We start from the raw sequence: 22,579 nt of genomic DNA, 5'->3' as shown, positions 1-22,579 counted from the left end.
ATTTTGAATGACAAGGTCAAAGCCAAGATTTTGTGATTAGTATTATAATAGATGGTTATGCAATTTTTCTATTACAGTCGATGTGGTGCTTTTCGTCAGGATATTCTTGACAGTGTATCAAGATATTCCCGACAGTGTATTGGGAGGTTCTCGATAGTGTATCGAGATGTATGCTGTCAGGCGGACATGTATCGGGATGTATCGGGAAGGTTCTATTATTGTAGCCGACATGTTGTATGTGGCCGACAAATACCTTCGGGAAGGTTCCTCGGATAGTATTTATATCCCCCTTCAAGATCATTGTAATCATCAGCATCATAAGCATAATGTAATATCTTGGCATATGCGAATATAGTTCTGCTATTCTTATCTGCTATTCTGTTCCATTATCTATATGCATTATTTTCTTTACCTAGTACGAAAAACATTTGGCATCATTGTCGGGTGGACCTGGAAAGGCAGGAGAATGAAGAGTAATGCCGAATCAGCTGAACAAGAATAAGAACAAGCTGAAGGAAAAGGACGAAATACACACAGCACAGAGATCTAATTTTGGCACAGCAAGCCGAACACAGAAGGAGGTTCTAGAAGATTGTTGCCGACGGACCCAGAAGTGCGGAAGCATTATTGGAGGAGACTCGACAGCGAGTAGAGTTGGTGGAAGAGGCAAGGGAGGAGTTTTTGAATTGGTGTTCGCCGAAGGAAGACAATCCAGAGGGAAGAGAATCGACTCGCACAGCTTGGAGTGCCGAAGGAGCAAGAGCGTAGAGTGAACTCTTCGTCCGGGATCCACTTCCAGAGGGAACAGATTCGCTTAACGGAGACCCTTCTTCACCAAACAGCACAGCTGCCGAGATACCAATTGTGAGTGTCGGGATACCAAGTGTGAGCGTCAGCATATCAAGTGTGAGCGTCGGGACACCAAGCGTGAGCGTCGGGATACCAAGCGTGAGCGTCAGGATACCAAGTGTCGAGATGGCGGGACCAAAGGAGAAGTTACCTAAATTTGATGGTGATGGAGCAGTTGATCCCATCCGACATTATAGAACCTATGAAACGATTTGGAGGGCCAATGGCATAACAGATACAAACAAATGGATGAGGCAATTTTCGGCAACCCTACGGGGGGTGGCAATTGATTGGTTTACTGATACCGATCCACAAAAGTTAAACAGTTGGGATAACATAAAAAAGAGTTTATTGCAAAATTTCAACTCTTGCGCGACGATAATGAAATTGTAGCGCAGATATTCAATACTAAGCAGGGGAAGAATGAAACAGTTCGAGTCTTTGCGAGGAAGTTGAAGGACTTGATCAATAAGATGGAGAATAAGCCGGTTGATGGGTTACAGAAAAGATGGTTCATTGAAGGCCTTCACCTGAAGCTGCGAAAGAGGATGAAGATCGTGCCACCATCGACATATAATGAAACGTACAATCGTGCAATGAACCTCGAAAGTGAGCAGAAGACAAAGAAGAAGAAGAAGAGCAGCTCGTCCAATTCAGATGACGACACGTCTTCAAGAGAAGATAGCAGCGATGATGAGGGCAGCAGCAAGAAGGTTTGTGCCCTTCAGAAGGACATGATTCGGATGATGAAGGAATTCAAGAACATGAACAAGGAGACTAAGGGCAATGAGCTATGGTGCACAGAGTGCAAGAAAGAAGGCCATAGGAAGGGATCCTGCCCGAAAGATCAATTTTGTGAGATTTGCTAGATTTTGGGACACTCAGTAAAGGAACGCCCTTTCAACCTGAAAACAAGAACACTGAAACAAGTGTTCCTAACACAGGAAGCGTCCACGTCTGGAAGGAGCGGGAACAACAGTACGGAGGGTGCCACGTTGGGAGGATACAGAAATAATCGGTGCAGTCAAAACAACAACAATAGCGGCAACAACAATAATGGAGGAAGGAGTCGAATCTAGTATGATGCGAATGGCCGACCGATAGTTCAATGCCGCACATGCAATCTGTGGGGTCACTTCGCCTGAGAGTGCACAATGGCAAACACACCGAAGTTGCTATGCCGATGGTGTGGACGTGGCGATCATGACGATGCTAACTGCCCGAAGTCTGGAGTAAACTTGATTACCGTCAAGACAGACGAGGAAGAAGTTCTGACAATCACTCGGAAGCAGGCGAAGCTATATCCTGATCCGACGGAGGAAAAGAAGAGACTGGAGGAAGCACGGGCAGAGATCCAGAGAGCAACGCAAGCAGAAACAACACACCTAAAGGACACGCCTGGTACCTCCGTATGGAACTACGCAGAACAGAACATTGTACGAAAAAATATTGCAAACTGAGGTACTTGTCAAGATAAATGATTTGTTGCTCACTATGCCTCAACTCCGTACGGCACTCACAAATATAGTTCTAATTGCTAAGCAACCAACAGAGCAAGAAAAGGAGAAACAAGGGGGCGCAAGTGTGGAAGACTCGATGCTGTTAGCTCTTTCATTCGGACGCTATCCGGCGGTTGTCGAAATGGGCATTCTCAGGACTGTGCTAACAAACACGATCGTGGATGGAGGGTCCGATGTCAATTTGCTGCCAGAGGATACCTGGAAAAAGTTGGGACAGCCGACATTGTGGCCACCTACCTTCCAGCTACTAACAGCCGATCAACAAGGAATCAAGCCATTGGGAGTCCTGACAGCACAACCAGTGACAATTGGAACACAACCATTCTTGTTGGATTTTGTCGTGATCCCACTGAAGCGGAGAGGATATGATGCCATTCTGGGCCGGAGGTGGTTGATACAAGCCAAGGCAAAGCATGATTGGAAGGAGTCCTGCGGTTGGAAGGAGGATCGACAGACGATGATCTGGATTCGGTGAATGGTCTTTACCACTAGCAGATAGAGGACTCCGAACTCTTTCCGAGCTGTAATATGTTAAGGGTCGATGAAGATAAGAAAGAAGAAGGAAATGAATGTCCGAAGGAATATAAAGAAGCGGAAGTAGGAAAGGCAGTTACGGCTGAAGATGAAGGGAAGAACATACAGTATGAACCCAGAAGAAGGAAAGATTCCACCGTACGACCGCGCAGAAATAAAGTGTTACTTCAAACCACAGATATAGCAGAAAGGTGTCGACAACAAGGAAGACACATCATACGGTCTGCACATGAAACAAAGAGGAAGGGTTTAATAAAAGTTGCAACAGTACGGAGTGGAGGTGTTATTGACGGCCAAAAGGGGCAGCTGACGGAGTCCATGGTACCGAGCTTCGGGAACAAACTGGGCGATATGGAAAATGGGATGGGGAGATCGTGTACCTTAAATAAACTTGATGAGCAACGATTGCAGACACAAGGGGCCACGGAGGTGACAAAGAACAGGCGCAAAGCATGGCATGATAGACACCTGAAATTGAACAAGTTCCAACTAGGACAGCTAGTGTTGAAGTATGACGAATGGAACGAGATCCAACCAAGCAAGTTTCAAGTGAAATGGGTTGGGTCGTACCAGATTCGGGAAGTGGATGATAACGGAGCAATAAAACTATGGATACTAGATGGAAAGGATGCGGCCAATGCGGTGAATAGGTGGAAGTTGAATGTCTACCATGGAAGAAGTAACACACCTCCGTGGACGAACAACTGAGACAAGAACGACTGTAAGTACTATATATATGTAAATATTGTACAAAGTTATCTGTTGAAAAAAGAAAAAAAAAAGGCACCATACGGCCTCTTGACCGTACGGCATGATGTCGTACGGACTGGGCACCATACAATGTCTTGTGAGAAAGCATAAGGAACCGTACGGGTAATAAAGTGTCGTACGGCTTGGACATAGGAAATAAAGCCTGTACGGCTTCCATTAAATTGTTCCTCAGTATTGAAGCATTTGCCACCATACGGACGAGCAGAGTGCAAATTGCAACCGTACAGTGCCCCCAGTCACTCACCATACGGCATTTGCAACTTAAGTCATCGTACGAGTTTCTAGTCAAAGTTGTCGTACGGCATTACAACAAGACTTTGCAAAATTATTTATTCAAGCGGTTGGTTGCACATTGGAGTTGTACGGCCTTTCCAAATAGTATTCATGTTTGGTATTTTGTCAACTAAAGGTTTATCACCATACAAACATGGCGTCAGCACTACAAGGTGGATACGTACGGCATACAAGTCAATTCTACAGGCAATGAGCATTCGTCTGGAGGTATTTGGTTGAAGGTTTTTGGTTCCTTCTGAAGGCATATAGATTGCATCACCGTACGGGTTGGAGGAAGGACACCGTACGATAGGTTTCTTATGTACAAACATTGTGCGGCATTCAGGCAAGTAGAGGAGTGCAGCCACACAGCGTCCAGAAGCAAGTCCAGAAGAAAGGTGTTTGGAGGGTTTCTTAGAAAAAAAAAAAAAAAAAAAAAACGTCGACAAATCAAGAATATTCAGAATGAGTATCAGATGATGTTAGGGAGCGCACCAAGGGCGCTGCCCCTCGACCCTGCTAGGGGCGTTGCCCCCTAGACCCCTAGTTGTTGTGGATTATCAGTCGTGGGAAGTATGACCAGTCGGTGAGATCAGGAGCTGCTGCAGGCATAGTGTGTCAGAGGTGGAGAGATAACAAAGCGAAGCAAGTCCTTGGCATAGTTGGTGCTTATAGAGCGAAGAAGGGCAAAGGCTGGGCGGGAAGCTCGGGAGACGGCAGAGAAGGCTCAAGAGAAGATGGTCGACCGACTTGCCACCCAGCAAATTGTGTGGGAAGCAGAGCGGACAGTGTTGGCACAACTCAAGGAGACTGCACAAGGGAAGCAGCAAGCGGAATAGCAATTAGCCACAGTGGAGCAGCAACTAGTAGCAGCCGAGCAGCGGTTGGTAATAGCGCTTCAAGAGGACTCAACGCAGCAGGCTCATGATCAGAAGGAAGTCGAGTGCCAGGAGGTGGCATTGATGCTAAAGGAAATGGTGGAGGAGAACTCTTAGATTAGAGCTGATTTGCAGATCCAGACAGATCAGGTGTATCAGCTTTGACGTAGTCGATCTTCACAATCGGAGACACAGCCTTCGGGTTCATGATCTATAAGTCCATGTTCTTTTTGTTTTATTAATAATGTAGTTAGTTGTGGGTTTTTTGTTGTCTAGTCGTCAAGAGACGACTTTTCTTTTTGAGGGGGATGATGTCGTCAGGATATTCTCGACGGTGTATCAGGATGTTCCCAACGGTGTATTGGGAGGTTCCCGACGGTGTATCAGGATATTCCCGACAATGTATCAAGATGTTTCCGACGATGTATCAGGAGGTTCTGGACGGTGTATTAGGATGTATGCCGTCAGGCCGACATGTATCGGAATGTATCGAGAAGGTTCTATTATTGTAGCCGACATGATGTATCGGGAAGGTTCCTCGGATAGTATTTATATCCCCCTTCGGGATCATTGTAATCATCAGCATCATAAGCATAATGTAATATCTTGGCATATGCGAATATAGTTCTGCTATTCTGTTCCATTATCTATATGCATTATTTTCTTCACCTAGTGCGGTAAACAGTGCTGGCCCTTCTTTGTTAAAAATCTCTAACACAAAAAAATCCTGGGTGTAAATTTTGGTGTTGCTTGAATAAGAAAAAGGTTGTTAATACAATTAATTTTGTTTGAAATTAGCGTAATGAATAATTAATTATTATACTAGGAACTAATGAAGATTTGCTATTGTGGGGACATGATGGATGTGGATTCTTTAATTGGGCTAGTGATGCACAAACAAGAAGTACAATGCATGAAATTTACTTTTTACGATGTCTTATTTGCCTTTTAATTGCATTTATTTGTTGGGAACATAAGCGAAAAAATGCATAGCTATAATTGGTATAAGGATTTTTATCGATAACAAAATGACTAATATCTGACTTGATATCTATTATAATCTTCTGCTAAATTTATCTTTACAAATAAATCTTATCTTTAGCCTTCTAAATAAGACTATGTTCAAATATCGTATTTTTTATTTTTTATATATTTAAAAATATAAAGATTATGTTCGTAGAAAGGAGAGACAATTGGCATCTCCCTTGATAAGGACAGGAATAGTCCTCGAGCTTTCCTTCACTCACGATTAAGGCTATTTGTCATTGACGAAACTTAACCAAAAATTAAATGATTTTATTGTTGATATTATATTCAAATTTATAGTTATATATAACATAAAAAAATTATATTCTTTATGTATACAATAGTATTTATAATCAAATTCTTGAAATGTAATTAAAATTTTAAAAAATGTTGTCAAATATTTATAATTTAAAACTTTATTTTTTGACTTCGTTAACAATAAACATTAATATTTAAAAACCATGCTTACAATGGAAGCAATTATAGACAATATTGAATATAATTTTAAAATAACTAGATTTAAATCCAATGAATTTAAAAGGTTGTGATATACCTTTCTTATTGATAAAGTCAATTTATAATGAAGAGGATAGCTAATTAATTTGACTTTTAAAAAATTAACAAATTTTTTTTTCATAAATTCATATTAAGATTTTAAAAAAACATTTATTCTGATTCCTATTTTTATTGATGGAACCAAACATGAATAAGTCATCTACCGATTCCTCTTCTAGGACAACCAAACAACTCCAAATGATATTCCAGAATTTATTTTCAGAATGCGTGAATTGCAGAAGAGAGCTTATTCCAGCATAGTTGAATTCCGCATTGAGCAATTCTAGCAACCAAACGGGGCCTTATGCATTAAGATTCTTGAATGGTGAACAGTAGCCCATTTGATGAAGATGTGTTGTGAGTACAGAAAGACATGAGCACTCAAGGACTACAACCTCCAAATTGATTGCTTTCTCTATTCCTAAGACCTTGAGAGGATAGGATTTATTTGCTCCATTCAGCCTGGACTCTTTAATTCCCTATTTGTCATGTCTCTTCAAAATGCTCTGCTCCCAACAAATCGCTCCAATTCAAATATCCCTCCCTTTACTTTATCACCCGTCTGCTATTATTGTACAGCAACTCCAGTCTGTATTAAAAAAGTCCAAACATTCTAGGATTCGTAAAACTAGAGCTTCATGGGATTAAATGGTCAAATTAGGCGTTATCTAAACTAAGAAAGCATATCGCAATAGATACAAATGACAATAATAATCACCAAGGCCACAAGGTATGTCCTTGATATTTTGTTTAAACCAAAAATAGAAAATAAGATGCCATTTCTCATCAATGAGAAGCAAAGTGAAAGATAGCATAGAAACAGTATTTATTTTTATTTTTTTGATCTATTCTACAGTGCACAGATGATTACTTCCAACTCTTATGAACACATTTGGTTACCAGACACATTTTGTGCTTTTTGTGCTCACAACAAAATTACCGTTGTAGAATAATCAGTGTTTACACCGCAATGGATCAGACTATTCAGTTGCTCATGTTTTACCCATATGGAAGGAGGTTATTTCATTTTTGAGGAAAATGAGGACAATTCCCTGACTCGAGAAAAGTTCTGGAATCATCAACAAATACAAAATTATAATTTTCTACAGATAAGCATCCAAACATAAAGTAGGAATTTTTTTGAGTTGCAATCACTATAATGAAGAAATTTATCACGACGAAATTTCAACTAGAAAATATTTGCAAAATCAAACTCACACGTCCACCTACAACAATACAACCTTAACCATATATTATTAACAAATTTGTCTTATAGTGATCTCCCTGAGCATAATTTGTATAATTTTTTTAACATATAGGTGTGCTAGAATGAATAACCATGCGATTACTCGCTACTTTAAGATCTAACCACAATAATTTTGATTACAGAAGAAACTGAAATACAAATTACCATTCATAATTACGTGAATAACAAATCTGAATTTTAAAGTTCTCGTGAAGTTAACCATACCTGAGTTTGAGGAAGCAATTCTTGAATCTTTGGATGTTGGCCACAATAAATTGTTAATGACAAAAGCCAAACAGAACCTGCACATCGTTCTTCTTTTCGAGTACTATAAAGGAGCTCACCAAATAACTTTTCCGTTATTTTCTCTCTGGCCTTGACATGACCATCATCAGCCACCTCACTTTCAACAACCATACTTTCATTAACTTTATAGGTAGCAATTTCGCCCATAAGATAATTTGAAGATGTAGAAAGAGAAGTGTAGCTTGACTTCAAGATATCATCAGCTGTCATATAGACACCACCCCATATAAATGCCAAAGCCTCCCCTGCAGAAAATAACAAATCTTCAACCTGCACAGTTTCATGTTTTGGTTTTCAAATTGCTTGATGACCAATATGAAGAAAAATACAATGAATGCAGCTTTGTCCATATCCATCAGCAACAACAAAATTAAAAATGAAAATGTCTACACCATCACACATTTACAATTAACGCACGAATGTTAAATCTGCTGACATACCTTTGATCTGCTTAGACTGAAAATTAAATCAAGTGCCATGTCCATAAGCCTTGGAGATGTATCTCCAATGCACATATGACCTAATGCAATAGCAACCTTCTGAACGACCTTGGTATCATCTGAAGCAAGCAACTCCTTCAGACGTACAATTAAAGAGCTCAGAGATGCATCTTCAGGTTCTAACATTGTCCTACACATTGATGTTTCTTCCTCAAATGCTTGTTCAGATATATTTTCCCCAGGTATCCCTTCTGTGGATGGCCCCACACCTGCAGTTTTTGAAGATTGGTGAAAATTGTAAGCATGCCCATAAAGAGTCAACCGGCCTCGCAACCCTACATGACCGAGTGCCTCAACAGCTGTTCCAGCCAAATATATACTTTGGGAATTGATAGTATCCACCAAGGCCATCAACGAAGTTTGCAGGACATCTCTTGGAATCTTTCCAATAAAAACCACAAGTTTAGAATCCCAAACATCACTTAGTCTCAAAATAGAATAAAATATATAACACAAACGACAAGTAGTTAAATACGAAACAAACCTCAAAAATAATGGCTAAAATCAAGTACTGAAAATATTATCGTTCCAACATGAAATAGTGTCCATTCAGTGACATCTTAGTCAAATGAAAATAGAATTCTAGGACTTCTTCAACAAACAATCTTTCTTTAATGCTTCAGGGAAATACATTCTTATAGAAGTGACAGAACTAATGTCAAGAGCCTGGTATGATGTACCTAGTTCAAACCCCTTAGCAGCAAGTCCACACTAAACTTGTTTTAAGTTAGGACAAAAGCTTGCCAGTTAGGACAGTAACCAATCCTGTAAGATCGTAGCTACGTACATAGATACACTCATGGAGAGAGAGAGAGAGAGAGAGAGAGAGAGAGAGTGAGAGTGCATTGAACACAGAAACTTCAACTAAAGAAACAAGAGAACATTCAAATATTGAAGTGCACCATGTACATGAGGCACGACTACACAAAAAGACATAATTAGAAGGGAAATAATTTTCTGAAAGATGTTAAAATTTTCTTTGATATATGCCTTATTTTTTTTAGCCTTTAGAGCAGTCATATCAATCTAGTCTAATGTACATGGTTAAAAATGTAGTATCTTTACTATTTAAGGATTAAAGGGGTATGCTTGGTATTATTTAATTTTAGTCTAGAATTTGTATAAGAATGTTTTGCAGACACGAACTTGCTTGCTATATACAAGGGCTTTATCTTCTCTACATAATTAACTTTTTTTTCAGATAAATAGAAGTCAATTTGATATCTAGACATCTTGTGTGTGTGTGTGTGTGTGTGTGTGTGTGTCAAAAATTAATCAACTACATAAACAAGATAAAGCCCTTATTTATAACTAGCTACCCACATAACTACATTAACAAGATTCAATCAACCTTCTAATATTTCCTTACACAAGCCACCTACATAACTAGCTATTTGACTTTCAAGAACTAAGACCAATGCTTACGTAATACGATAAAAGCTCTACACTAATGTTACATCCCTATTTTTGCTTAAATATAAAATGCTCTTTGTTGGGTGGATATTTTGCAACCGACAGTTTTGGGTAAAAATTCAGTCACAAAATAGGATGACCAGCCACAGCGTGTGAGACAGAGTCTCTCCTACCTTAAAGGGAAGGCTCTCCCTTCTCACTGTTCCTTGGATCAACTCAAAGTAAGCAAAAAGTCGAGAAATCTTAAACAGGGTGTTACTAATATCCTTTCTTCTTAACTTCCAAGAAAGGATCCACTTACTCGTAGAATGAATAATGGGCAAGGTAAATCTCTAACTACACTTCTATCAAGAGCTGGAAATAGTAATACCGATAAATCTTCACTAACACAAAGGCTAGCTAAAACATACCGGTTTGGCTCTAAGTCCGGTTGTACTTTTATATGGTAAAAGTTTTACAATTAAGGCACAAAGACTCCTAAAAGTGAGAACAATCTAACTATTTTGCGAATTAAGATGAAAATACAAGCCACAGACAAAGCTTCTAGCTATGGATTTTCACAATTGTTCCTGGTCAAAGCTCGGGCTTCAATTGTTTCTTAACTCTTTTCTATCAATCACAAGATACAATATCAATGACAAAAGATAGTACGAATCAAAGCTAACTTGAATGAATTATAGACAAAGCTTACAATTCACACAAATAACAATCTCACTTAATCAAAGTTAAGTCTCAAATGCTCCTTTGTATTCACTTTCTCTCAAAATAGTGCTACACAAACAAAGTTCTATTGGCACAATTTCTACAGAGCTCTCTTGCATAAAGATAATGATGATTTTACAATGAAGGGGGCACTCCTTTATATAGGCAAAGAAGTTGAGAAAAAGGGAGAGGAAAAAGTGGGAGCAACTAAACCAACTTTGACCAAGTCTAACTACAAGAGAAAATATAGGGTTACATGCAACTGCATGTGCAACTCACATTACATCTTTTACATACACATGTAACTTGCATTACATGTAATTACACTTTTTCATGTACTGCATCTTCTCCAACTACAAACATGAAAGAAGAAGAAAGAAGACGGAAGAGAAAAGAACAATTCTAAAAGGCCTTGTACTTGACGATGCAATCCTAGATGATAACAGGATTGAGAGTTCTTGTACCTTGTACTGCTGCATTCACGTTGATAACCATAGTGTTGCGTCTTTTGACAACCTCTAGCTCTCTTTGATGAAATGTCTATTATCATGTGAAAACTTGATGTGATCCATCTTTTCTCGCTCAAATTGTTCTGAATTCTCCTTTGCAGATCAGCACAAACTGGAGTCTTTGACACTTTGAAAACCTTCTTGATGATGTTCGGATGTACACTCGAAACAACTTTCCATCAGCACCTTTAACTCCCTTTTTTTTTAAAAAAAAAAGTAAAGTGTTTAGCGCATGGGAATGCGTGTAAATGGAAATTGGCGATTTTCAAAAAGTGACTTGGGCTTTCAAGATGTCACTGCATGGAAAATGGATTACATGTAAATGCAACATGTAACAGAAGCTGGAGGGTGAAATGAGATGCAAGTGTGAGCAAAAGATACGCTTTACATGCATATGTGGATGAAGGTTAAGATGGAAAGCTGATGCAGGAGCATCCAGAGGTATAAGGGCAATCCTGTGTCACCAAAAAAAAAAATGTACTTAGACTTAGTTTCTATTTCATGTGTTTTCATTTTTGGATACCCATTTGGGCCAAATAAAGGTTCCAACTCCCACAATTCCACTATCAGTGAGCTAGAAAATCTCGAAAAAATAGGAGCATGCAATTGGGCCATCATTTTGGTGAACTAGGAGGTGTAAATTGGCTAGATCAATGTAATTGTGATTTAGAGCATTCCAGAAAAAGAATCAGGTCAAAAGACCCCACGGTTTGAAAGTTATTGCAATTTTTCAGGTTTTGGAGACCTCCTAAGAATGCTTCAAAGTCAGGTTAGGGGCATTAAATGACCTCAGAAAGGGCCGAAAAATGGGGGATGAGCGGAGCTGGTCCATAGGGCTATAGAGCGCTTCGAGAGCTTTTCGGAAATGTAAACGGTTCGTCAATCGGAGCTACGGTTCAAAAGTTATGCCTCCCGAAAGTTCGGTTACCGTTTCTGGATTCTTCTAGATTTGCACCGACTTCTAACGCAGCTTCTGGAACCTTCTATTTGGTCGGTGGATGTCTACTAGCAATTTCTAGAATGTACTCCTAGTCCTTAACCCTCCGGGGTCTATTTAAGGAGATTTTGGCATTGTAAAAGGCAGTTCGGAGTGGAATTTGAGAGGAGGTACTAAAAAGAGAAATTATCTCCAAATCTATGCTATTGTAAGCCCTTAGGGCATGCTTTGAAGTTTATTTTCTCTGTACTGTTTGTACTAGCTTATTTTCTCAGTTAATACAATTTCCCTTTTTTGTGGTGTCTATTCTGTTGTTGGGTTGTGTCCCCATCAAGTGGTATCAGAGTTGGTTTTCCTGAGTGTGTAGACAGAGCGTCGACTGTGAGGCAGTTTGCACCAGGACTATGTGGTTGTGGGTTCGAGTTAGAAGATGCCTCCACGAAGAGAGCGTGGTGGAAGGGCCAAAGCTATTAATCCTGAGGAGGTTAGAGCCCTCCAAAGGCAGGTACAAGCATTGCAAGAGGAGCTCCGTAGAGGAGCAAATGTTGCCGCTGGTGACGACAGTGAGGATGACAATGAAGAAGAAGTTATGGGACTACAAGGGGAATTTGACGGGGAAGTTCTGAATCATGCAGAGGAAAGGCTTTTTAGGGCCATTACTAAGTTTGGGAAAAGACCCACAATTGAAGTGAGTGTATTTTCAGGAAATCTGAAACCAGATGAGTTGATTGATTGGATCAATGAACTGGAAGAATACTTTGAGTATGAGAATATCAGGGACCCAGATAGGGTTAAGTTTGCAAAGGCTAAACTGAAAGGCCATGCCAAAATCTGGTGGCAAGAGGTTCAACTAGAAAGAAATAGAAGAGGAAAAGAGAAGATCACAAGATGGAATCGCATGGTGGACAAATTGAAAAAGCAGTTCATTCCTGTGGACTATGAGTTTGATTTGTTTAAGAAGATGCATGGGTTAAAGCAAGCAGGAAGATCAGTCCAAGAATATACAGAGGAATTTTACCGACTCTTGATTAGAGCGGGACATGCAGAAGCAAATAAGGAGAAGGTTGCTCGTTATATCAGTGGGTTGCGACCTAGCATCCAGGAGGAATTAAGTCTGGTAAGAATGTCCAGTGTTGAAGAGGCATACCAGTTTGCCCTACGAGTTGAAGAGAAGTTGAATAAAAGGTTTGAAGGAACACAAAGAGGGCGCAGTCAAGGAGGAAGGGGAAGCGGTAGATCATCTGGAGGCCGCAATGAAACCCAAAAGAAAAATGAAGATGTGGGTACTAGCGGAAACCAGAGGAATGAGAGTTTCAACCGCTCCCATGATCAAGACTTTCGAAATCAGAGAGGAAGAGGTAGAGGACGTCGACAAGGAAGAGGCGGCTTCCGTGGTACCTATTTCCATTGCAATGAAGAAGGTCATCGTGCCTTTTGAATGCCCTCAATGACAAGGAAGGACAGATAGGAGAGCTGAGGGCCAAGCTAGGGTTGCTCATGTGGATGAGGATGCACAATCATCACATTCAAAGGATGCAGAAAGAGGAGAGACCTTGGTAAATGAAAGAGTCCTATTAAGTGGTGAGATTGAACCAGGACAACGGAGGAGTTTGTTCCGTACTAGATGCAAGTGTGAGGATAAATGTTGTGACGTGATCATTGATGGTGGTAGCACTGATAATTTGGTATCAGAAGAGATGGTCTCTAAGCTGAAGCTCAAGAGGGAGAAACATCCCCAACCCTATCGGATTGCTTGGGTAAAAGATGATCATAAGGTCCTGGTAAGTGAACAATGTTTAGTAAAATTCAAAATTGGGAGTTACCATGATGAAGTTCTCTGTGATGTTATTTCGATGGATGTTTGCCATCTATTGTTGGGTAGACCATGGCAGTTTGATAGACATGCAGTGCATGATGGACATGCAAACACATACTCTCTGACAAAGGATGGAGTTCGCCACAAATTGAAGCCCATGAAAAAGGAAGGTGAAAAGGTATGTAGCAGTGCTAGGATTTGTCTTGTTGATGGAAGGAAGTTTTTAGATAGCATGAAACATCAGCATATGTGCTATGCTTTCATTCCTAGGAAAGATAAAGAAGGTAGTAGTGAAATACCACTTGAAGTTTCAGATTTACTAAGGGAATTTGGAGATATTATCTCTGATAATGTTCTAGATGGATTGCCACCAGTAAGGCAAATCAGTCATCAGATAGATCTGATTCCAAGAGCTAGTTTGCCTAACAAGGCTGCTCACAGGATGACTCCTACTGAAACAGAGGAGCTAAATAGACAGGTTCAGGAGTTGTTGAGGAAGGCCTTGATTCGAGAGAGCCTGAGTCCATGTGCAGTACCTGCAATACTTGCACCAAAGAAGGACGGAGAGTGGAGGATGTGTACAGATTCTCGAGCTATAAGTAGGATCACCATCAAGTACCGGTTTCCTTTGCCAAGGATGGATGATATTATGGACTGCTTGAATGGAGCTCAGTACTTCACAAAGATAGATCTGAAGAGTGGTTATCATCAGATACGGATTCGAGAAGGAGATGAGTGGAAAACAGCCTTCAAGACCAAGGAGGGTCTTTATGAGTGGTTAGTCATGCCCTTTCGATTGACGAACGCCCCAAGCACCTTCATGCGGCTCATGAATGAGGTACTTAAGAAGTTCTTGGAAAAATTTGTTATTGTCTATTTGGATGATATTTTAATTTTCAGCAAGATTTTGGAAGAACATTTACTGCATATTCGTAGTGTCCTTGAAAGGCTAAGGGAAGAGAAACTATTAATTAATCTGAAGAAATGTATCTTTGCAAAAAGGGAGTTAGTCTATTTGGGGTTTGTTATATCACCTGAAGGTCTCAAAATGGATCCGGAGAAGGTAAAAGCCATCTTGGAATGGCCTACTCCAAGGTCTGCTACTGAGGTAAGATCATTTCATGGTCTAGTTAGTTTTTACAGGAAGTTTATTAAGAATTTCAGTGGCATATGTGCACCCCTAACTGATACAATAAGAGGGGATAGAAAAGAGTTCAAATGGACTGTAGCAGCTGCGAGAAGTTTTGAATTGCTGAAGAAGAAGGTAACAGAACAGCCTGTGTTGGCACTTCCAAATTTTAGAAAGGTTTTCCAGGTGGATTGTGATGCTAGTGGCAGCGCTATTGGGGCTGTATTAAGCCAAGAAGGTAAGCCTATTGCATATTTTAGTGAAAAATTGAATGATGCAAAGAAGTATTATGTTTATGAACAAGAGTTCTATGCAATAGTTCAGGCCTTAAAGAAATGGAGGCATTATTTATTGCCAAAGGAATTTGTTTTGTATACTGATCATCAGGCATTACAGTATCTAAATAGCCAAGGTAAATTGAATCAGAGGCATATGAAGTGGGTAGAGTTCTTGCAAAGTTATACATTTGTGTTGAAGCATAGAAGTGGAAAATCTAACAGGGTTGCAAATGCACTAAGTAGGAGACAGTTGTTACTTACAGTAATGCAGGTTGAAGTAGTTGGGTTTGATGAACTCAAGAATTTGTACCCTGAAGATCCTGATTTTGCTAAAGCATGGGAAGCTTGTAAAGAACCTGTTGCTGTAGATAGAACCAAGTGGTTAGACTATTTGATTCAGGATGGCATGTTGTTCAAGGGTAGTCAATTGTGCATTCCAAGGAGTTCCATGAGGGAAAATCTGATTAAGGAGAAACACAGTGGAGGGATGGCAGGACATTTTGGTCGAGATAAGACCATTGCCATTCTTAAAGAACATTATTTTTGGCCTCAAATTTCACAGGATGTGAAGAAGTTTGTACAGAGTTGTCAGGTTTGTCAAGTTGCTAAGGGGTTTAGTCACAATACTGGCCTATATCAGCCATTGCCTGTTCCATCAAGGCCATGGGAGGACATAAGTATGGATTTTGTTCTTGGATTGCCAAGGACACAAAGGGGTAATGACTCAGTATTTGTGGTGGTTGATAGGTTCTCCAAAATGGCACATTTCATTCCATGCCACAAAACTCATGATGCTGTCCATATTGCAGACTTGTTTTTCAAAGAGGTGGTAAGACTACATAGTCTTCCAAGGAGTATAGTTTTTGACAGAGATACTAAATTTGTGGGGTATTTTTGGAGGACATTATGGAAAAAGTTGAGAACAGACTTGAAATTCAGTTCCACGCATCACCCACAAACTGACGGCCAAACAGAAGTGGTAAATAGAAGTCTGGGCAATTTGCTGAGATGTTTAGCTGGGGATAAGCCCAAGGGATGGGATTTGATTCTACCACAAGCAGAGTTTGCTTACAATAACTCTATAAATAGGAGTACTGGAAAATCACCATTCCAAATTGTATATGGGAATAGCCCAAGGACTGCACCAGAATTGAGGAAGATAGAACAAGGGGAGAGGACAAGTGCTGAAGCTGAGGAATTTGCTGAACATATTAAGCGTCTACATGAGGAGGTTCAGGCACACATTACCAAGATGAATCAAGAGTATAAAGCTAGGGCTGATCAAAGGAGAAGACATAAGGAATTACAAGTAGGGGATCTAGTCATGGTGCACTTACGAAAAGAAAGATTTCCAGCCGGTACTTACAACAAGCTGAAAATGAAGAAATTTGGCCCCTGCAAAATTCTGAAGAAACATGACTCAGGAAATGCATATGAGGTGGAGCTGCCAGATGGTATTCAAATTTCTGCCATTTTCAACATTGCAGATTTAACAGAGTATCATGATGATGGTGCAGATGAGGAGCTGGTGTTAGAGCCATGTCCAATTTCTACTTCTAAGAAGGAGGAGATAGAAGACATTCTAGATCATCGTGTGGGTAGGAGTACCAGAAACAGGCAGTATGAAGAGTATTTGGTCAAATGGAAAGGACGACCGATTGAGGACTCAACTTGGATTTCAGCAGCTGAGGTTTCCCATTTGGGATTTCCTCTACCATTCATAAAGTGACAAGGTCACTTTTGAATCTACCCTGGGTGTCTGATGCAGGAGCATCCAGAGGTATAAGGGCAATCCTGTGTCACCAAAAAAAAAAATGTACTTAGACTTAGTTTCTGTTTCATGTGTTTTCATTTTTGGATACCCATTTGAGCCAAATAAAGGTTCCAACTCTCACAGTTCCACTATCAGTGAGCTAGAAAATCCCGAAAAAATAGGAGCATGCAATTGGGTCATCATTTTGGTGAACTAGGAGGTGTAAATTGGCTAGATGAATGTAATTGTGATTTAGAGCATTCCAGAAAAAGAATCAGGTCAAAAGACCCCACGGTTTGAAAGTTATTGCAGTTTTTCGGGTTTTGGAGACCTCCTAAGAATGCTTCAAAGTCAGGTTAGGGGCATTAAATGACCTCAGAAAGGGCCGAAAAATGGGGAACGAGCAGAGCTTGTCCATAGGGCTATAGAGCGCTTCGAGAGCTTTCCGGAAATGTAAACGGTTCGTCAATTGGAGCTACGGTTCAAAAGTTATGCCTCCCGAAAGTTCGGTTACCGTTTCTGGATTCTTCTAGATTTGCACCGACTTCTAACGCAACTTCTGGAACCTTCTATTTGGTCGGTGGATGCCTACTAGCACTTTCTAGAATGTACTCCTAGTCCTTAACCCTCCGGGGTCTATTTAAGGAGATTTCTGGCATTGTAAAAGGCAGTTCGGAGTGGAGTTTGAGAGGAGGTACTAAAAGGAGAAATTATCTCCAGATCTATGCTATTGTAAGCCCTTAGGGCATGCTTTGAAGTTTATTTTCTCTGTATTGTTTGTACTAGCTTATTTTCTCAGTTAATACAATTTCTCTTTTCTATGGTGTCTATTCTGTTGTTGGGTTGTGTCCCCATCAAAAGCATGGAAAAATACGGAAACATGTATTTTCTCATGGAGGTGTGAATGCATATGGAGAGAAGAAAATGACATCTTTTTGACTTTACAAAAAGTGACTTTTAGTCAAAATCCGACCTTTTAGATGCAATTACACGTAAGACATTTTATGTAATCGTGTCGTGCGAATGGAAATGAAAGGTGAGATGGGTGAAAACGGAAGTGGAAAATGGGATTACATGCATATGCGGATGGCGAATGGGATGAAAAACATGTAATCACATTTCATTGAGTGAGAGATGAAGTGTTGTGACATGGAAATGGAAAGTGGAGTGAAGTGAAACGTGCTCAAGTTCTTGGGAAAGAACTTGCAATTTCTTCCAAATGGAGAAAAAACCGAAATGCAAACAAGCAAAACATAAAAACAAACACAAAAAAAAACACATGCTTCTGGCAAAATACTCAAACATGTCAACAAGGAAATCACTTCAACATGCAAATTCGAATTTGGAGTTTGGAAAAATTCCAAAAGTGTGAAAATGAGAGTTTTCATCCTTTTTAAAGGCAAAATGCACTTTTCATGGCATATATATGGACAAATGGGCAATTTCAAGCCAAAATATGCATAGAAATAGCAAGATAAACACAAATTAAATAGCAAAAAAGAAAGAGTCCACTTGCATGAAGATTAAGTGCCAAAAATGAAGGAGAAAAAGCCAAAATAGCAAGTTTTATAGACTTAAGACCAATTCTCCCTTAAATCCGGATTTTCAAACAATCTTTTGACTTTTTCCGCACTTGCATGTAATAGACATTCAATGATCGAATTTGACATGAGAAGGCCAAAAATGTGATCTTTGAAGACAATATCATGCATTTAAAACTAAAAAACAATCCCTCTTGATCAAAGGTATGGGTTGGAAATGCATTTTTTTGAGTTTTTTGAACAAAAATATGACTTTTTTAATAAAAAATTTGGGCCGTTTTTGGAAAAACGTGGCCAAAAAATGCATGTTTTAAAGTCATTTTTGACTTGTGAATGCAAAACGACTTCCCCAAATGGATGTACATGGATCCAAATGCAAAAAAGTGACTTCAAAACACATAAAAGTGGATTAAAACCCCAATTTTCTGGGCATTCTAAGCAAAAACGTGTTTCTCCAAGCAAAAACGATTTAGTGTTTTAACACCAAAATAATGATCACAATGTAATGGAATCAGCAAATAAGGTCAAAACGATTTGATTCCAAGCAAAAACATGTTCCAAATTTGAAGATTTATGGAGTTTTTCGCAAAATCATGCTCTAGCTTGGGACTTCTGAACACATTTTTGGGTGCAATAAACTAATTTTTTATGAGGGCAAAATGATCATCTCTCCAAAACGTTTTGAATGCAACTGATTTCATCCAAATCCATGGAGAAAATTAAAAGTTATGATCAAAAAAAGAGGTTTTTGGAGCAAGAACATGTTTTCTTCACATAATAGGATATTTTTATGTTCATTACATATTTTGAAACATGTTGGAAGGCATAATAGGACCTTTTAGAGTCCATTACATGTTTTAAAATGTCTTGAGACATAATCTCACTTTTTGAGACTCATTGCATATTTTAAAATGTGTAAGACTCTAAAATCCCACTTTCTGGAGTCACTTACATATTTTAAAATGTCTCACCTTTTTGATGCACAAGCATAAAAACTCAAATTTTCATATCATTGCATCAAAAAGGTCCACTTTTACAAGCTTTTGATGTAATGGCATGAAAAGCATCCTCAAAGTGAATTTTAAGGTGCAATAGCATGAAAAGTTTCCACTTTTTATAGATTTTTATATGCATTTGCACATAAAAAGTCCACTTTGAGGCATTTAAGTTATGTATTTCATTTAATTTTATAAAAATGTCATCAATATGGGTCAAAAATAACATTTATGCATCATATTAATCAATATAATACATAAACATTATATTAAAGTGACATTTATATAAGTATTTGATTTACAAATCAAAAATTTTAAAAGTAACTATATAGTTTTATAGTCACTTTAAGTGAAAAATTAAAAAGTAACTCAATTTAAAATTATAACATAAAGTGCACTATAGTCACTTTAAGCTATAAATTTAAATAAAAAGTAACTTCAAAACATAACAAAAAGTGAGTAAAATGTTATATTTTCAAAAAGTGAATGTCAAAATGAAAATATAACATCATATTTTTAATTCGTGTTGTTGCACCTAAAATGTCCACTTTTGAGGCACTAAAATGACCATATCTCTTGACTGACAACTCTGATTGACCTCTAGGTTAGACCGAATCAAAGGGAAAAATGAAAGACATGACATGAGCAAAACCAAAGGACTAAAAACAGACAAACGCAAACTCAAAAGCAAAAAACGGACTTTGAAGGCTTCAAAAATCAAGTAAAGGCTCGACAAAAAGCAAAACAAAAAAGACTTGACGAAGGCCTTCGATAAAAAGATTCATTATATCAATTGGTACCGATTGGTTGATCACTACTAACCAATTAAATAATGAAATAAATTCAGAGAAATCCGAAACTAATTTGAAAAAGTTTCATACTATTACCTACATTTTGTGGTGACAAAATGCAGGACAACACTCTTTATAGCAGTTGAGAACTTCATGTGAAGTAAGTTGATTTGGTTAAGTTTGTCAATCATTATTGGTCATGTGAAATGGAAGTGTTGGTTATTCGTTGTAAATTCATGGGGTTTGGAATAATGGTTAATCATTATGATATTATATGAATCGGAAATGGATAGCTAATATGAATACTTATTGATGATCTAATTAAATGATGAGGAATATGTTATTACCATGGTGAAATTTATTTTTGCAAGAACGCAACAAAGGGTGGAATCATTGCCAGAAAAGGAAAGGGCTTGTAGGCACCACCTACCATTGAGCTAACAAGTACGAGTCCTAAACCACTTTGGTCAAGGTAAAAAACGGACCAAGCAACAAGGGATACCAAGTGACCACCATGAGCTAAAGTGGTCTACTTTTTTAATAAGATGAGAATAATTAAATGGGGCAAAATTGTTACCTTTATATATTGATATGAACTTCAAAGCTTCTTGTGATAACTGACATGGGTTAATATAACAATACAATGGTACCGATATATACTTGTACATGTATGTCTGTGTATATATAATTCAAATTTGACATGCATGAGCATATATGCCCACTTAAAATAAGATGTATACCCAAGATACGTATGCTCAAAATATCATGTATAAATACATATACCTGTGCAAATGCATATACGAGTATATCTAGATATAGGATGGTATCCTTATATTAACACCTTGTGAGTGGAATTATTATTTCCAACCTTTGGCTATGTTTTAATATTATTTCATGTCATCGATCCTCTTTATTTTTCCAACGGCCTATTTAATATTTCTGTTCTTCTTTGAAAATAGCCATATGTGCTATCAGCCTCTCTGTGTCTATTCATGGAAAGGCTTATTTTTCCAAGGATGCCTTCGTAAGCAGTGAAGATGTACCAACGAAGCAATCAGACAAGAACATGTTCTACAGATGGAATGACAAGCAATCAAGCCAGCAAGGTGATCACATCAAGACAAGTGCCACTTTCAGGATCTCTCCTACTTACAAGTAATTGTGTTATATTTATGTGTTTGTGAATAATAGATAATTCTTAGACAATATAATCTGTAAAGAGGGAAAAGGGTTATGTAAGGAGGCCAAGAGAGCACTTACATCATGCAAGGGGGCACAAGGAGTACTTACATAGGACCAAGAAAGCTCCTTACAGCCCCTGCCCAATTCTACAAGATAGTGTGTCTTTGGGAATATCAGACACTAATAGGGAAAGCAGGCACAAGAAAACCACTAACCAAGCAAAGAGGACTCTAGTATACATCCATTAGACTTTAGTCCAGAAATAGCTTCGGATGGACCTATCATGTTTCTTCCACTAATTTGCAATATGCTTGGATAATGCTATGATAGAATGTAATTAATATTTAATCTAACCCTAATCACTAAATGGATATATAGAAATATATTTTCCTATGTTGTTTATGTCATGATTGCAAGATTCAAATCCAAGATTATTTTTTAAAGAAGTATCTACCTCATAAGATGTAACCCTAACTCTATTGTTGCAATTGTAGTTCCACGCAAGATTCTTGGGCAACTTAGGAAGGAGACATCACAAATGGTATCAGAGCATAATCCTATCGGCCTGCAGGATAAACCTACTTTAACCACCATCTATTAAGGGTTTAATATTTATACTTTTTTCTTAAGAAAGTAAAAAATAAATATCGGATAGGGCAACTATGCATTTCTATTTATGTGCCCTCAATTACTTCATTTTGAAAAATAAGCATTCTTCCTCCATGTGTATTGGATATACATGCTTCTCACATGTGTGTCTTGATTTGCTTCACAACTGATAGACTTCGGCACGTTTATTCGATATGTATATATTGGATGTTACATCCCAAATTTTGCCCTAATTTTTAATTTGGTCATAATTGTCGGTTTAACAAATTATTTCTTTCATGATCATGTGAGATGAGTTAGTTATTTATATACGTTGTACCAACTGTTGATGAATTATTCTTTTCATGATCATGTGAAATGAGTTAGTTATTTATATACGTTATACTAACTGTGGATGAAATGGTTGGTAATCTATAACTGTTATTAGATGATTAGCAATTGTTTGATTTGAATTAACGATTAATAT

At 38.5% G+C, this 22,579-nt stretch overlaps 1 protein-coding gene and 1 non-coding gene across 3 annotated transcripts in view; one reads left to right on the top strand and one right to left on the bottom strand.

Annotated features, from left to right (window-relative positions):
* Positions 1-22,579, bottom strand: part of LOC149541374 (ARM repeat superfamily protein) — a 348,244-nt gene that overhangs the window by 197,583 nt on the left and 128,082 nt on the right. For both annotated transcript variants that reach the window (XM_089796637.1, XM_089796638.1), the window contains exons 18-19: positions 8,399-8,839; positions 7,878-8,228 (exon numbers count right to left, since the gene is read on the bottom strand). In XM_089796637.1, the coding sequence (XP_089652763.1) occupies positions 7,878-8,228; positions 8,399-8,839 (792 nt within the window). The remainder of the gene's footprint in view (positions 1-7,877; positions 8,229-8,398; positions 8,840-22,579) is intronic.
* LOC149541375 (U6atac minor spliceosomal RNA) lies at positions 5,996-6,116 on the top strand. Its single transcript, XR_016355825.1, has one exon. It is a non-coding gene; the product is annotated as a U6atac minor spliceosomal RNA (small nuclear RNA).

The sequence above is a fragment of the Cupressus sempervirens genome, chromosome 8, assembly GCF_028749045.1.
Source record: "Cupressus sempervirens isolate cs-2001-9-10 chromosome 8, ASM2874904v1, whole genome shotgun sequence".
Taxonomy (NCBI): domain Eukaryota; kingdom Viridiplantae; phylum Streptophyta; class Pinopsida; order Cupressales; family Cupressaceae; genus Cupressus; species Cupressus sempervirens.
Note: the sequence above shows the minus strand (reverse complement) of the source record. Positions and strands in the feature narration are given on the sequence as shown.